Raw genomic sequence first — 16748 nt, 5'->3', positions numbered from 1 at the left:
GGGCTGATGTTCAAAAGTGTTGAATTTTGGGGCAATCCCACCACATGTGGAGGTATGTGCCTGTAGAGGTTTGAGGCTAAGTCATGGAATAGTGGGTGGTGGAACAGCTCCAGTCATTCCAGGGGAACTGAAGGAAGCAGTGGTGTGTCCACTCTTAAAGAAAATTTCACTAGATCCCTTAGACCTATCCAATTACCGCCCAGTTTCAAATCTTCCATATCTGGGTAAGGTAATTGAGAGAGCGGTTGCTGAGCAGCTTGGTAGGTTTCTGGAGGAAACATTGGCTTTAGATCCATTTCAGTCTGGTTTCCGTCCTGGTTTTGGGACTGAGACGGCTCTGGTTGCCCTAACAGATGATCTCCGTAGACAACTGGATCGAGGCGGGTCAGGACTGCTGATCCTTTTAGATTTGTCAGCAGTCTTTCACATGGTCGATCATGATCTTCTGGACCACCGCCTCGCAGACGTGGGGATACAGGGCATAGCCCGTAACTGGCTGTGCTCTTTTATCATCTTGTCGGGGACAAAGGGTGGCACTAGGGAGGGAAATGTCGTCACGCCATTCCTTGGTGTGTGGAGTGCCACAGGGAGCAATCCTCTCCCCGATGCTTTTTAACAACTTTATGCGCCCCCTTGCCCAGATTATCCGGAGCTTTGGGCTGGGCTGTCACCAATATGCTGATGACACTCAGCTCTATCTGCTGATGGATAGCCACACCGACTCAGCCCCGAACGGATGGCCAGATGCTTGGAAGCTGTGGCTGGATGGTTTCGTGGGAGCCAATTGAAACTAAATCCTTTGAAGACAGAGGTCCTATGGCTGGGTTGGGATGGCATGGAGATGAGGGACCAACTCCCTTCTCTTGCAGGGGCCCAATTAGTGCCATTGCCTTCCGTTAAGAGTTTGGGTGTAATCCTTGACGCCTCCCTTTCCATGGAGGCGCAGGTTATAGCAACAGCCAAGGCAACATTTTTCCACCTTCGCCGCATCAAGCAATTGGTCCCTTACCTTTCCCGCCCCAACCTGGCCACAGTGATCCATGCGATGGTCACCTCCAGGCTTGACTACTGTAATTCACTCTACACGGGGCTGCCCTTGAAGCTGTCCCAGAAACTCCAGCAGGTGCAGAATGCTGCAGCGAGGCTCCTCACGGGGTCTCTGCCATGGGAGCATATTCACCCAGTGCTTTTCAAGCTGCACTGGCTCCCGGTGAAGTACAGGGTCAGATTTAAGGTGCTGCTTTTGACCTTTAAAGCCCTTCATGGCCTAGGACCCTCGTACCTACGGGACCGCCTCTCCCGGTATGCCCCACGGAGAGCAACACCCTAGTGGTCCCGGGCCCTAAGGAGGTTAGATTAGCTTCAACCACAGCCAGAGCCTTTTCAACTCTGGCTCCGGCCTGGTGGAACGCTCTGCCTCATGAGACCAGGGCCCTGCAGAATCTGATTTCTTTCCGCAGAGCCTGTAAGACAGAGTTGTTCCGCCTGGCCTTTGGCTTGGAGCCAATTTGATTCCCTCCCTCTCTTTCTTTTTTCGTTTCCTTCTCCTCCTGCGATGTGGCATTTTAATGAGGCATTTTAATATTTTAATGTTTCAATATTTTAATGTTGTATTTTAATTTTGTTTTAAGTTGTAATCATTCATCTTGTTTTTATTATTGCTTGTTAGCCGCCCTGAGCCCAGCCTTGGCTGGGGAGGGCAGGGTATAAATAAAAATATATTATTATTATTATTATTATTATTATTATTATTATTATTATTATTATGTAACTAGGAACTTAAATATAAAATAAACACCAGGGAGTACCTTTCAGGCAGTTAACAAGTATATTATGCAAAATTACAAAGAACACACTGTGGCGTTCGTACGGAGCCCCCGGTCATCTCACAGACTATTGACCCGTACACACTAATCCGCTGCCACCAACCAGTTCCTCCCTTCAGTCTCAGTCAGCTTTTCAATTAATAAAGAAGAGTGTATTTTATTTCAGACACAAACAAAACTTTTACAGCATTCCAAACATTGTTGCTCTTTACTTTCTTAGTCTTAGTATCCTCTCTCTTCTACCTCCCCACACTCAAGAACCCACTGCCCTAACTGTCTCTCTATTCACAACTCCTTCTCCAACTGCCTTTCCCAACCAGCCAACCCACTAAAACCAACCAACTGCCCACCAACAACTCCCAACGAATTCCTCCTAGAACTAGTTTTATAGACCCACTGACTCCACCCCCCTAGGTCCTGTCTGTGCAACCTATTTAACTATTTCCCTTCCAGCACTCTCTCATATATGTTAACGACACACACACCTTTTTGCATCTTTTTTTCTTTTAGTCTTCCTTCTCAAATTCTTCCTTTTTCCCCAATGTAGGTTTTGTGTGCACACTCAGGAAGCATACCTGATTGAGATGCTCCCTTGTCAACCTTTGCCAGGTTTTCACTCTCCAAAAGGTATCAAATGACCACTCTAAGGCACAAGCGGTGCATGACTGAGCAAGAGAGATGAGCAGAGCCTTGTTTGTGGTACAGCATTTCAATTTTAAATATTCTGATTATTATTTCACTTTTAGTGAAATGTTTTTACATATCAGCTACCCCCTCCCTGTTTCATGTCATCTGCAAATCGTGTCATCTATTCCTTCATCTAAGTCATTTACAAAGAGGCTAAAGAACAATGGGCCCAGGATAGAACCCTGTGACACCCAGCTTGTCACTTTTTTCCAGGATGATGAGGAACCATTGGAGAGCACTCTTTGGGTTCTGCTAGTCAACCAGCTACAAATCCACGTAACAGTAACATTGTCTAGCCCACATATTACCACTTTCTCTTCAAGGATAACAAAAAGTAGTTTAAAAAGAAGTAACTTGTTCCATCTGACCTGAATGTTTCAATATTCATCTCCATTGGATGTTCCCAAAGTTCTAGTATTATGGGAGGAAAACTGTTCCCCATCCATTTTCTCCACACCACACATCAGTTTATACACATCAGCCATACACCTTCTATCTCTTTCTCTAAACTAAAATCCCTCAAACATTGTCCACTTTCCTTGTAGTGGAGTTCTTCCACCCCCTTGGTCATTTTGGTTGCCCATTTGGTTGGTCATTTTGGTACTTCTCCAACTCCCAAATATCCTTTTCAGGATGAGACAACCTAGAAATTAACCTATGGCCATTTATCATCAGTATGCGGATGATACCCAGCTCTACCTCTCTTTTAAATCGGAACCAGTAAATGGAGTGAAGGTCCTGTGTGAGTGTCTGGAGGCAGTTGGAGGATGGATGGCGGCTAACAGATTGAGGTTGAATCCTGACAAGACAGAAGTACTGTTTCTGGGGGACAGGGGGCGGGTGGGTGTGGTGGACACCCTGGTCCTGAATGGGGTAACTGCCTCTGAAGGACTAGGTGTGCAGCCTAGGAGTCATTTTGGACTCACAGATGTCCATGGAGGCGCAGGTCAATTCTGTATCCAGGGCAGCTGTCTATCAGCTCTATCTTGTACACAGGCTGAGACCCCACCTGCCTGCAGACTGTCTCACCAGAGTGGTGCATGCTCTGGTTATCTCCCGCTTGGACTACTGCAATGTGCTCTATGTGGGGCTACCTTTGAAGGTGACCCAGGAACTACAACTAATCCAGAATGCAGCAGCTACCCTGGTGACTGGGAGTGGCCACTGAGACCACATAATACCAGTCCTGAAAGACCTGCATTGGCTCCCAGTACATTTCCGGGCAGAATTCAAAGTGTTGGTGCTGACCTTTAAAGCCCTAAACAGCCTCGGCCCAGTATACCTGAAGGAGCGTCTCCACCCCCATCATTCTGCCTGGACACTGAGGTCCAGCACCAAAGGCCTTCTGGCGATTCCCTCACTGCAAGAAGCAAAGTTACAGGGAAACAGGGAGAGGGCCTTCTCGATAGTGGCACCTGCCCTGTAGAATGCCCTCCCATCAGATGTCAAAGAAATAAAAAACTATCAGACTTTTAGAAGACATCTGAAGGCAGCCCTGTTTAGGGAAGATTTTAATATTTGAGGAATAATTGTATTTTAATATTCTGCTGAAAGCCACCCAGAGTGGCTGGGGAAACCCGGCCAAATTGGAGGGGCATATATAATCAACTTTAGTATTATTATTAAAAGCTATCTCTTCTGTCCTATTATTTTTGGGGAGGTGGGGCGATAAGAAGGGCCATTTGGATCCGGCCAATGGCCCATTCAGCCCAGCATCCAATTCTCACACCATTCAGCTAGATGCCTGTGGGAAACATGCAAGCAGGACCCGAACACAAGAGCACTCCCCCTCCCCCCCCCCCCCGCCGCTTCCAGTAACTGCTATGAAGAAGCATTCCTGCCTCCCACTGTAGAAGAAGAGTATAGCCTTCATGGTTACCAGCCATTGATGACACATTACCAGAGAAACTGGTAATATTTGGGCTAGACAATGTTACTGTTAGGTGGATTTGTAGCTGGTTGACTTGCAGAACCCAAAGAGTGCTCTCCAATGGTTCTTCAGCATCCTGGAAAAAAGTGACAAGTGGGGTGCCACAGGGTTCTGTCCTGGCCCCATTGTTGTCCAATGCCATTATAAATGACTTGGATGAAGGAATTGAGAAGATGCTCATTCAATTTGCAGATGACACCAAACAAGGAGGGGGTAGCTAATAGAATCAGGATTCAACAGGACCATAGCAGATTATAAAATATGGCCAAAACCAACAAAATGAATTTCAAAAGGGTTCAATGCAAGGTTCTACACTTAGGGAGGAATAATCTCATGCTTTTACTCCAGCAATATGCAGTTTACTTTCTGAGCTTTTAATGTTTGAAGCTGCTCCTTCTTTTGTGTTTTGTGAATCACCCTGAGATGTGTGTGGAAGACAACAGCAGCAGCAGCAACAACAACCAAAAACTCATTTAATTGCAAGACTATAAGGGAAAGAATTAGAAGGGTTCAAAGTTCTGTTCTGCCTCCTGGCTATATTGAAGTTCAGTACCTTTTTAAAAAGCATTTATTAATTTAAGAAAAAACCAGAAACCTTCCTCCTGGGAATAATGTCACCAGAAATCAAAAAAGAAATTACAGTAGACCACTTTTTATATACACAACAGTAGCATCCAGGATCTTAATTGCAAGAAACTGGAAAAGTGACAAAACACCTACGATAAATGAGTGGCAGGTCCAAAGGATAGAATATTTACAGATGGCCATGATAACAGGGAGAATTAGAGGTTATCCAAAACAGAAAGTACAGAAAGAATGGAAAATCTTTAAAGAGTATTTGGAAAAACATTACAATAATAAATATCTCCTGGCAGAAATAGAATGATCCTTGTAGAAAAACAAATATATTTTTTTTATATATCTGATGAAAACAAAGAAAGTAATACAATAATTTGGAACTGTGTGTGAGAAAATAGTAGAAATAATAATGCTATGAGTCTAATTGTAAGTCAAATGTGTTTAGTTTGTGTTTTTTCCCCCTTCTTTCTATTTTCCTCCCCCCCCCCTTTCCCCCCTTTTCTTCTTCCTTTTCTCTTTTCGTTTTTGTGCCTCGTTTCTTGGTCGTTCTCTTTTTGATTTGTCAAGAAAGAGAGAAAGCGATAAAAGTGTAATATGAAAACTTCAGTAAGTTAAAAGTGATGTTGTGTAATTTTTCTGTTACTATTTATATACAGTGGTACCTCAGGTTACACACACTTCAGATTACAGACACTTCAGGTTACAGAATCTGCTAAACCAGAAATAGTACCTTGGGTTAAGAACTTTGCTTCAGGATGAGAACAGAAATTGCATGGCGGCAGCGGGAGGCCCCATTAGCTAAGTGGTGCTTCAGGTTAAGAACAGTTTCAGGTTAAGAACAGACCTGCAGAATGAATTAAGTTCTTAACCCGAGGTACCACTGTATTGTTAAAATCGGTTAATTGTAATGAATTGATGCAACACTTACTGTGGGTTTTTCCTTTGTTATTGTTGAATTCTAAATAAAGTAGAGATGTTGCAAAAATAAAATAAAAATAAAAAACATTTATCATGGCGAGCCATGATTACGGACAGCTATGTCATTCAGGAGATTTTCCTCCCTTTGGCATGCATGCAATTTAACCCAGCATCCTGTTTCTGACAGATTGGAGGCTCAGAGGTTTAAAAATAAATGAATGCTAACGTATCTGGAATCTGGCCTCAGGGACATGGGCGTAGCAAGAGGGGCAGGTCTAAACTATGGTCTAAACCTCCCTTTAAATCCATCTCATCCAAAAGAAGGGAAATCACCTTGAAACACTGTGCATACAGTATGTAGAAGAATGAAAGTTTACTACTCCCTATCCCCACCCTCTTCCCCCACACTTCTCCCCCAACCTTATACTGTATACAAGATTAAGGCTCACATTGAATTTAACTGATCTGTAAAAAGAACATTATGATCAGAAAACGGAGGTGATGTATGTGCTTTTGTAACGTAAGAAAACCCAAGAATTTTTTTATGAAAACATTTTAATGAAAACTTCATCTCAACACGGACTTGCATTTAGCTATGAGGCCCATTCGTCAGAAGAAGAGCCTATGCTTTGAATATGCAAGGGCTTAAGTTCCATCCCTGAGATCTCTGGATAGGAATGGGACTCGTGTCTGAAGCCTTGGAAATCTTGGGCCAGGCAGTGCACACAAGTCCTCTTCCACCTCAGACAAGGACTCCTACCATTCCTGACTACAAGCTTAAGCTGGCTGGGGATGTTGTGAACTTCAGGCAATGAACACCCAATATGTAAAGCCGAAGAGCTCTGGGACAGACATTATGGAACTGGACTGATCAGTGGCCGGACTTGACACTCCTGAGTAGAACATCACACATTGCTCCTTTGCCAAACCCATGAAATTGCTGTTGATGTTCCGATGGATGAAATATCTGCATGGGAGTATTGGGAATTACTTAATTAACCAGCCTACAGCCTATTAAGTAGCGTAGATACTTCTGGTGTAGCCACACAGTAGAAATTCTTCCAGTGTAGACTCAATGTTTCCCTTGCACTCTTTGGAACGGTGAAATGGGGCTTCTTCTGGGCCTCCTACTTGGAGTAATTGGAGTTATAGGAATTCTTTTCCTGTTGCTCTTCTCCTTTGCAATTTATTATGATCTTTCCAGGAGTAAAATCCCATCTGGATTTGACAATCCATTAAAGCTTCGGGTCATTCACTGTACTGCCATTATTGCATTTACTGCGGTAAGTTGGGGACTGGACGAGCCATTATGTGATGGTTCTTCTTATGTTCTTATGTGAAAGATGATTAAGACATGTGCCGTAATTATTCTTATTCTTATAAGTGAACTTTACACATCTTTAGATGCCAGGCAAAAACATTTCTAAGTCCTTTCAAATTTGTTTGAGGGAGAGGTGTTATTAGTTTCTAGATCTTTTATGTATAACATTTCTATATCTTTTGTGTTTTTATCTTGTTTTTTTATGCTGTGAACCACCCTTTGATCCTTCCATGAAGGAGAATATTTTTAATTAATAATAATAGTTTATATATTTAAGTAATTCATATACTGCTTAATCCAACATGCATAATGAAATCAGTAAAATCAATGAATTCACTTGGTGATGATGTGATGAAGATATTATCAAATTCAACAAGGCCTTCCTTTTCAACCTATAGAGGGACACACATAAAGACAAATGTATTATTCACACTAAGCCATGGTTTGTTTACATCATGGTTTCTTCAGGAAAGCAAATATGGTCTCAAAGGCTAGCAAGGAAATTGTGGATTGTTTCTCCAAAGCTTAGCTTGTTTCCCAGCTACTTTTGCCTCTGTACCTTGGTGTGTGTTTGGGTTGGGGTAACCAATTCAAAGCTAACCAATTGAAATTAATGGACATGGTTAACATGGGCTCATTCATTTCCATGGGCTTCTTTAACTAGGACTTATTTGGATTCCACCCCCTGTGAATAGGATGCAAATGTGGGCACTATTTTCATGAGACTTTTCCTTTGCCCAACAGGGGAAGTGTCTTGAACTGCTGGGTATCTGCAGACAGGTTGCCTTTATCCGCTTCCTCCAGAGTTTCTGGAATCCAAGAGCGGATCCCAGCCTCTCTGCCAAAGATCTGCATTTTGACGGGGTTCCTGTGAGGGTTTATCAGCCCAAAGCACCATCTGCTGGCCCAAGGAAAGGATTAATGTTCTTCCATGGAGGTGCTGGGATGGTTGGAAGCATTGGTAAGAGATTAAGGCTGTGAGCCTATGAACACTTCTCTAGAGGCAAGCCCCATTGAACTCAAGTAAGCCCATGTAGAATCGTGGAATAGGAGAGTTGGGAGGGATCCCAAGGGGTCATCTAGCTCAACACTCTGCCATGAAGGAATCACAGCTGAAGAAGCCCTGACAGATGGCCATCCAACCTCTGTTTTGAAACCTCCAGTCAAAGAGAGCCCATCACCTTCCAAGGGAGTCCGCTCCCTGTTCAGCAACTCTTGTCATCAGAAAGGGCAAGTCCCATTGAACTCAATAAACCCATGTGGAATGGTTTACAGGGCTGAGATACAAGAGTGTTGGTGGTAGTTCCTGAAGAGACATGGGGCATACATGTATTTTGGATTAGCATATGTTAATTTATACGCATATATGCTTACTTGGGACGCGGGTGGCGCTGTGGGTTAAAGCCTCAGCGCCTAGGACTTGCCGATCGAAAGGTCGGCGGTTCGAATCCCCGCGGCGGGGTGCGCTCCCGTCGTTCGGTCCCAGCGCCTGCCAACCTAGCAGTTCGAAAGCACCTTTGGGTGCAAGTAGATAAATAGGGACCGCTTACCAGCGGGAAGGTAAACGGCGTTCCGTGTGCTGCGCTGGCTCACCAGATGCAGCTTGTCACGCTGGCCACGTGACCCGGAAGTGTCTGCGGACAGCGCTGGCCCCCGGCCTCTTGAGTGAGATGGGCGTACAACCCTAGAGTCTGGCAAGACTGGCCCGTACGGGCAGGGGTACCTTTACCTTTACCTTTATGCTTACTTAGGTCAACAGGAACAAAAAAATATGGAAGCTCTTGTTATCATGGCTTCCCAGGTCTCACATCTCCACTGGTCAATGGTCAGGGATTAGGGGAGCTGGGGGAGGGACAGAGCCCCCCACTGCTGATTCATTTTATAACATACATATACCACTTGATTTTATAGATGCTCAAAGAGGTTCACAAACATGCATATAATAACTCGAGGTTGCTGCTCCTGATCGCTCTGTTTACCAACCCCACCCCCCACCCCTGGCCACCCCCTCGTTTGCACCTCACCCAATCCCCCACCTCATCCCACCCCACAGCCACCACACACACCTGTGCCAAATAGGTCAACTTTCACTAACACAAATCACAAACCTGCACTTGCACCAGCTTTCATTTGCAAGACCAAATGCAATTTCACAAGTTAGCAATTAATACTGACACTCTTGGGTACTAAGTGAGATTGTGTTGCAACAGTTTATAAAGTAGCAACCTAGTAATCCCATTGCAGCAGAAGCGGTTTTAGTCATGCTGGTCACATGACCCGGAAAGCTGTCTGTGGACAAACGCCATCTCCCTCAGCCTGAAGCAAGATGAGCGCCACACCCCATAGTCACCTTTGACTGGACTTAACCGTCCAGGGGTCCTTTACCTTTTTACCTATAAAGTAGCAGCTTCAGGAGGAAGGAAGGCTAGAATCAAGTGGGGACTCAGGAGAGCTTGCCATTATTAGATACATTGATATTGTGGTGGTGGTGGGAGACAAGGGTGCCCCTCGCAGACCTTGCTTCCTGAAATGCAAGAGCCATGATTCATGTTCATGTTGTGCTGTGATTTATGTCCATGCGTGTCAGTGGGTCTGCTCTGAAGAGTTAGATACAAACAGCCCTGGATTTGCGAAAGAGCTTCATATTTAGAATTTCCCTTCCAACTTTCGAGCGCCCTTCCAAGATGTCTGCAGCAAAATCACCAAGGAGACTGATTCTTACAGTGCAGTACTTGAGCTGCGTGAAGTGCACATGTGCATAAAAAGGTTTATGTCAGTTAAAATTGCATGTACAAATACATTATATATCGGAAGACAGCTGTTCAAAAATGTGCTTTTAAAGGCAAGACTGGAGGCAACAGATAATTACCTCCCTATTTAAAATTTCCCTCTCATCTTGCTAGAGTTCTACCAAGTGGTCTGCAGCAAAATCGCCAAGGAGACTGATTCAGTGGTTGTGTCTGTTGGGTAAGTAAATGCAACCATCTGTCTTTTCATAGGTAAAATGTGTGCACCCAGCATGTTGTTGCATTTGTTGGTGGCATCCCTTGCCATATTCCTCACAGGAGAAAAAGGCTCCCCATGAAAGCTGTCAACATTTTGTTCCATGATTGCAAATCAGAGCTTCATGCGCCTCAGACATGAGGATGCTCACTTCCGTGGGGGGACTATGAGCTGGGCATAAGGCCTTGTTTATTCTCCAGTTACTGCCTGTCTCCTGAGCATTGTTTTATCCGTGCTCCCTTGTGTCTTTTTTTTTTTTGTCATCAATTTGTGTGTCCTTTTACAATTTGTGATTGACCTTTTACTGTGTCTATCAGCTTTTGGTATCCATCAGCATTGGAAGGGCTGGATGCACACACCTATGTGAAGCAGGGGGTGGACCCTTCAGAACCAGGGTTCAAATGTCACACACACTCAGTCAGCTCTTGCCCTCAGGACTCACGAATAACAACAACAACAACAATAATAATAATAATAATAATAATAATAATAATAATAATAATAATAATTTATTTATACCCCGCCCATCTGGGTGGGCTTCCCCAGCCACTCTGGGCGGCTTCCAACACAACACTAAAATACAATAACTTATTAAACATTATGAGCTTCCCTAAACAGGGTTGCCTTCAGATGTCTTCTAAAAGTTTGGTAGTTATTTTTCTCTTTGACATCTGGTGGGAGGGCTTTCCGCAGGGCAGCTGCCACTACCGAGAAGGCCCTCTGTCTGGTTCCCTGTAACTTGGCTTCTCGTAGCGAGGGGACCTCAGTGTCTGGGCAGAATGATGGAGGTGGAGACGCTCCTTCAGGTATACTGGGCCGAGGCCGTTTAGGGCTTTAAATGTCAGCATCAACACTTTGAATTGTGCTCGGAAACGTACTGGGAGCCAGTGTAGGTCTTTCAAGACCAGTGTTATATGGTCTCGGCGGCTGTTCCCAGTCACCAGTCTAGCTGCCGCATTCTGGATTAGTTGTAGTTTCCGGGTCACCTTCAAAGGTAGCCCCACATAGAGCGCATTGCAGTAGTCCAAGCGGGAGATAACCAGAGCATGCACCACTCTGGCGAGGCAGTCCGCAGGCAGATAGGATCTCAGCCTGAGTACCAGATGGAGCTGATAAACAGCTGCCCTGGACACAGAATTGACCTGCATCTCCATGGACAGCTGTGAGTCCAAAATGACTCCCAGGCTGCACACCTGCTCCTTCAGGGGCACAGTTACCCCATTCAGGACCAGGGAGTCCTCCACACCCACCCGTCTCCTGTCCCCCCAAAACAGTACTTCTGTCTTGTCAGGATTCAACCTCAATCTGTTAGCCGAATGTCACTCTTCCTCCCCTACCCAGGCCATACCCTTCTTTGCTGGGATGTTAGCATCCCAAATTCATATATATGTAAAGGTTTAATTGAAAGAGTTGTATAACTCTCTGACGTCAGACACCCTGTGGCAGTTATGACAGTTATGGCAGTTGGTATGGCAGTGACAGCTATTAACAGTCTTTAGTGTGAGAGCAGCTGAACTGTTGTTCTGCTGTCTGTCTCAGGGTTAGTTAGTCTGTAACAGTTTAATCTATGTGACACACTTTTTGGGACATTACTGACCCCATTCCAGATCAGGGAGTAGCTCTAATGTAAGATGTATTAGCAATTTAAGAAACATTCACCTGCATTGTATGTTTAATCTGCAGCTGCAAGTGTACTAAGTACATATCCTTCAACATTTTGCTGATGAAAATAGGGATATCCCATTTTATTATTTATACCCCACAAATCTTACTGGGTTGGCCCAGCCACACTGGGCAGCTTCCAACAGATACAAAATATATTAAAATATTAAACTTTTTTTTAAAAAAAAAAACTTTCTAAAATAGGACTGCCTTCAGACGGCTCAGGGGTTGGGTAACTCCATACCCTTCAACATTTCTCCTATGAAAGTAAGGAAAAGCAGTACATTACAGAATCAAATCAGCTTCTCTAAAACAGGGATGTCCCTGGAAAATAGGGACACTAAGAGGCTCTGTAAGTAAAAGTTGTTATTTAAACTTCAAAAGAGTGTGTCTTGAGTAGTTTTCATAGGAGGAAAAAGAGAATTAATAAAAGGGTTAAACCACTAAGGGCTGCCTTCCGCATATTCTGCAAATGGGAACTAGTGTCTAATTTCCACATCACTGACCTAGTCTTGTGCCCTCCTCCTTTGATCTTATGTGCCTGGAATGTGTCCCTGACCTGAGGTAATGCCTCTTGAAAAGGATTCCGCATGTGTTTGAAGGCACACTATATGCACAGGTCTTTTTTCAGGGGGAACTCAGTTCCAGCACCTCTCAGGTAGGTTCTGGCACCTCTTAGGTGGGCATTGTTGCCATTCTTAATGAGGGAGGTGTTCATGGAGATTTCTGGACCTTTTTAAAAGAAAAATAGCACTGGGTGTACATCCCAGTTGAGCAGTACATCCCACATATACAGTAATGCCTGAGCAAGAATTTGGAGGGCAGTCCATGGATACTTGCAGGAATGCTGCTGAAGACCAGTTTCTGGAAGCCACAGGCGGGAAGAGGGCCTTGTGCTTGGGCCCTGCTTGCAGGTGCCTCATAGGAAGCTGCTTGGACCTGGTGAGAACAGGATGCTGTAGTAGATGGCCATGAGCCTGATCTAGCAGGCTCTTCTGGTGTTCTTATGTGATCACGAATGTGTTTGGAAAAGATTCTGGAAGGTTACCTCTTTGCTTCTGTTTTCTTCTGCAGCTACCGCCTGTCTCCTGAGCATCTTCCTCCCGCTCAGTACAAGGACTGCCTTGCTGCTACCATACACCTAATTCAAAATGCAGCTTCCCATGGGGTGGATCCTTCCAAGATCATCGTTGGTGGGGACAGTGCTGGGGGCAATTATGCTACTGTTGTTGCCCAGAAACTGGTGGAGAGATCAGACCTTCCAAAACTATGGGCTCAAGTGCTGATCTATGGGAAATTCCAGGCTATAGACTTTAACCTGCCATCCTATCAGCAGAACAGCTCAATGCCCCCCTTGTTCCGGGAAGATGTTGCTTACTTTATCATGAAGTATATTGGAAGGGACACTTCTTTGGCAGGCCAGCTCCTGAAGGGCTCTCATGTGCCAGATTCAATGAGACTGAAATATGGGAAGTTGGTGAGTCTAGACAACCTTCCAGAGAGATTTAAGGTGAGAGGCTACAAGCAAGTCCCACTTGCTCCTTATGAACCTGAAGTCTATAGGCAATTGCGAGAGCTACTGGAACCTGATATTTCTTGCCTCTTTGCTGAGGACTCTGTCATCCAGAAGCTTCCTGAAACCCTAATTGTGAGCTGCGAGTACGATGTATTACGAGATGACGCACTGCTGTACAAGAAACATCTGGAGGACAATGGGGTGAAAGTCAGCTGGTTCCATGTTGAGAATGGGTTTCATGGGGTGCTAAACCTCTTTGACGCAGGCCTGTTCACATTGCCTGCTGCAGTTGAATTGATGGACAGGATTGTAGACTTTGTCAAAAACTTATGAGAGGAAATCTCTTGAATTTGTGGGTCTGATAATTTCTCATTTTTCCAATCTTATATTCAGTTCTCCACAATTCTGTTGTCATTTGTGGTTCTTGGGGGCAGCAGGGAGTTGCTCATGAAAATTCACCAGCACTTTTGTGTGAAATTTTCCTAATAAACACTTTTACTTTGTATGGAGTTTTGACTAATATACACATGATTACAACCAATTTGCTCTAATATAATGCACTTCTATATTGTTTTCATTAAGATATGAATTTTGTAAATGGACAATTCACCCTTCTATTGCATTTTAGTACTTATTGGTTGGCTGGAGATCTGTACTGCTAATGCTGTTCTAGGCTGCATCAACATAAGTATAGTGTCCAGATCAAGAGAGGTATCAGTTCCACACCATTTTGCCTTGACCAGACCCCACCAGGAGGACTATGTCCAGTTCTGGGTGCCGCAATTTAAATAGGATAGTGATGAGCTGGAATGTGTACAAACAAGGAAGACCAAGATGATCAAGGGTCTGGAAACCAAGCCTTATAAGGAATCATTGATGCAGTAGGATAAGTTTAGCTTGGCGAAGAGGACAGTGAGGTGATATAGTAGCCATCTTCAAATATATAAGGGCTGTCACATGGGAGATGGAGCGAGCTTGTTTTCTGCTACATCAGAGGGTAGGACTTGAACCAAGGGATTCAAATGATAAGCAAGGAGATTCAGACTGTACATTAGGAATAACTTGCTAAGGGTTAGAGCTGATTAGCATTGAAATGGATTAGCTCAGAAGGCAGTGGGACCGCCTTCATTGGAAGTTTTATCAGCAGAAGTTTAATGGCCACCTGTTAGGGATTTCTGGGTGTGATTCCTGCATTGTAGGTGGTTGACCTAGATGACTCCATGGGTCGCTTTTATCTCTTTTCAGGTATCTGTTTTGGTTTATTGGCCCATATCTAATCCATTAGCCCATCCAAGGTGCAGTCTAACATTTCCACTGCCTTTCCTAATTTAGATGGAACAGAGTGATAGAGATGGGTGTCACCCACATATAGATGATCCCTCGCCCTATCTCTCCTGATAACAACTCCCAGCAACTTGATAGAGATGTTTAAATACCATGAAACACCAGATTCTAGTTTCAACAATTGTAAACAGTTGTGGCATAAAACTCTGTATGGCACCTTCCTATACATTCACCAACAAGCATCTACCTTCAATGAAATCATTTTGTCTAAATGACACCCGCTATCTGGAAGGATAGCCCCAAGGTGCAATATTGTTGGCAGGTGGCGAATGAACTGAATAAAAAAAAATGTTAAGCAATTATTTACTGATCTTCATACAAATACTTGTTACGCAGTTGCCAATGAACCGTGAGCAGTTCAATGTAACGAAATAAGAGGATTCTATCTCAACTGCTCCTGTGAGGAATATGGCAAGGGATGCCACCAACAAATGCAACAACATGCTGGGTGCAAAGCACACACACACACACACACATATTTTATCTATGAAAAGACAGATGGTTGCATTTACTTTCCCAACAGACACAACCACTGAATCAGTCTCCTTGGCGATTTTGCTGCATACATCTTGGTAGCAGTCTAGCAAGATGAGAGGGGAATTTTAAATAGAGAGGTAATTATTTGCTGCCTCCAGTCTTGCCTTTAAAAGCACATTTTTGAACAGCTGTCTTCCAATATATAGTGTATTGGTACATGCAATTTTAACTGACGTAAACCTTTTTATGCACAGGTGCACATCACACAGCTCATGTACTGCATGGTAAGAATCAGTCTCCTTGGTGATTTTGCTGCAGACATCTTGGTAGGACGCTGAAAAGTTGGAAGGGAAATTCTAAATATGGAGCTCTTTGGCAAATCCAGGGCTGTTTGTGTCTAACTCTTCAGAGCAGACCCACTGACATGCATGGACATAAATCACAGCACTACATGAACCATGTCTTCCCAGAAGACCTCCTAAATTGTAGTTGGGAGGGTGACATCTTGGCTACTGATGTCAGGAGACTACAACTCCCATCAGTCGCAGATAGGGATGGGTGAATCTGTCAATCTCAGTGTCTCTCGAGTTTCTCATTGCTCTAATATACACATAAGAACCAAATCAGATCCTGCAGGATCAGACCAATGGTCCATCTATGTTATGTACACCACTATGAGCTGAATAAAGAGCATGAAATCCACTCTCAACTCTGAGTAGATTTCAATCTAGCCCAGCATTCTGTTTTCACAGCGGCTAAGCAAATGCTTCTGGAAGCCTGGCAGAAGGAACTGAGCCAAGAGCACTCTGCCTGCCCAAGGTTTCCATCCACTGGTATGCAGAAGCATTGCTACCTCCAGTCTTGCCTTTTAAAGCCCATTCTGGAACACCAATCTTCCCGGACATAATGTTTTTGTACATGCAATTTTTGCTGACATGAGCCTTTTTGTGCACACATTTTGCTGTATGTGAATTGTGAACATCACATGGCTAGAGTACTGCATTGTAAGCTTCAGAGACTGGCTCTGGGTTCACAATTTGATTTCCAAAAGGCAAATTAAATAGGTTCACCTATAAAAGCAAACTCAATCCAATTGCACACAGATAAATCCTAGCCTTAAGAGATATGGGGCACCCAGCCAATGGTTTGCAAGCTTTCATTTAATTCACATGTTATCATCGATATGCATAGATGCAAACTTAGGTCCATTTTCAGAAATGGGGAAAAAAACCTTGTTATCAGAACCTCTCCAATCAACATGGTCAGCAGTCAGGGATCATGGCTCTTGCATTTCAGGAAGCAATCTCACTCAGTACCCAAGGGTGTCAGTATTAATTGCTAACTTGTGAAATTGCATTTGGTCTTGCAAATGAAAGCTGGTGCAAGTGCAGGTTGGTGATTTGTCTTTGTGAAAGTTGACCTATGTGGCACAGGTATGTGTGGTGGCTGTGGGGTGGGATGAGGTGGGGGATTGGGTGAGGTGCA

At 44.1% G+C, this 16748-nt stretch overlaps 1 protein-coding gene across 2 annotated transcripts; it reads left to right on the top strand.

Moving 5' to 3' along the window:
* The first annotated feature begins 10935 nt into the window (after positions 1 to 10935).
* LOC114602416 (arylacetamide deacetylase-like 3) lies at positions 10936 to 15016 on the top strand. Of its 2 annotated transcripts, none has more exons than XR_003707907.2 (2): positions 10936 to 12868; positions 13001 to 13102. XR_003707907.2 is itself a non-coding variant. In XM_077931410.1 (2 exons), the coding sequence occupies exons 1-2, from the start codon at positions 12517 to 12519 to the stop codon at positions 13773 to 13775; spliced, it is 843 nt and encodes a 280-aa protein (XP_077787536.1). In that variant the 5' UTR covers positions 10936 to 12516; the 3' UTR covers positions 13776 to 15016. The 2 variants fall into 2 exon arrangements, 1 of the variants encoding a protein (XP_077787536.1); XM_077931410.1 differs by having other exon boundaries at positions 10936 to 12584; positions 13001 to 15016.
* The last annotated feature ends 1732 nt before the right edge of the window (positions 15017 to 16748 follow it).

Source organism: Podarcis muralis, chromosome 7, assembly GCF_964188315.1.
Source record: "Podarcis muralis chromosome 7, rPodMur119.hap1.1, whole genome shotgun sequence".
Classification (NCBI taxonomy): domain Eukaryota; kingdom Metazoa; phylum Chordata; class Lepidosauria; order Squamata; family Lacertidae; genus Podarcis; species Podarcis muralis.
The sequence above is the reverse complement of the archived record's forward strand: the minus strand, read 5'-3'. Positions and strand labels throughout refer to the sequence as shown.

Excerpts from the sequence above, each read along its gene's own strand:
- LOC114602416 (XM_077931410.1), top strand. The coding sequence starts at position 12,517 with ATGTGTTTGAAGGCACACTATATGCACAGGTCTTTTTTCAGGGGGAAC. Across the intron at positions 12,585-13,000 it reads TCAGTTCCAGCACCTCTCAG|CTACCGCCTGTCTCCTGAGC; the intron begins GTAGGTTCTGGC and ends TTTCTTCTGCAG.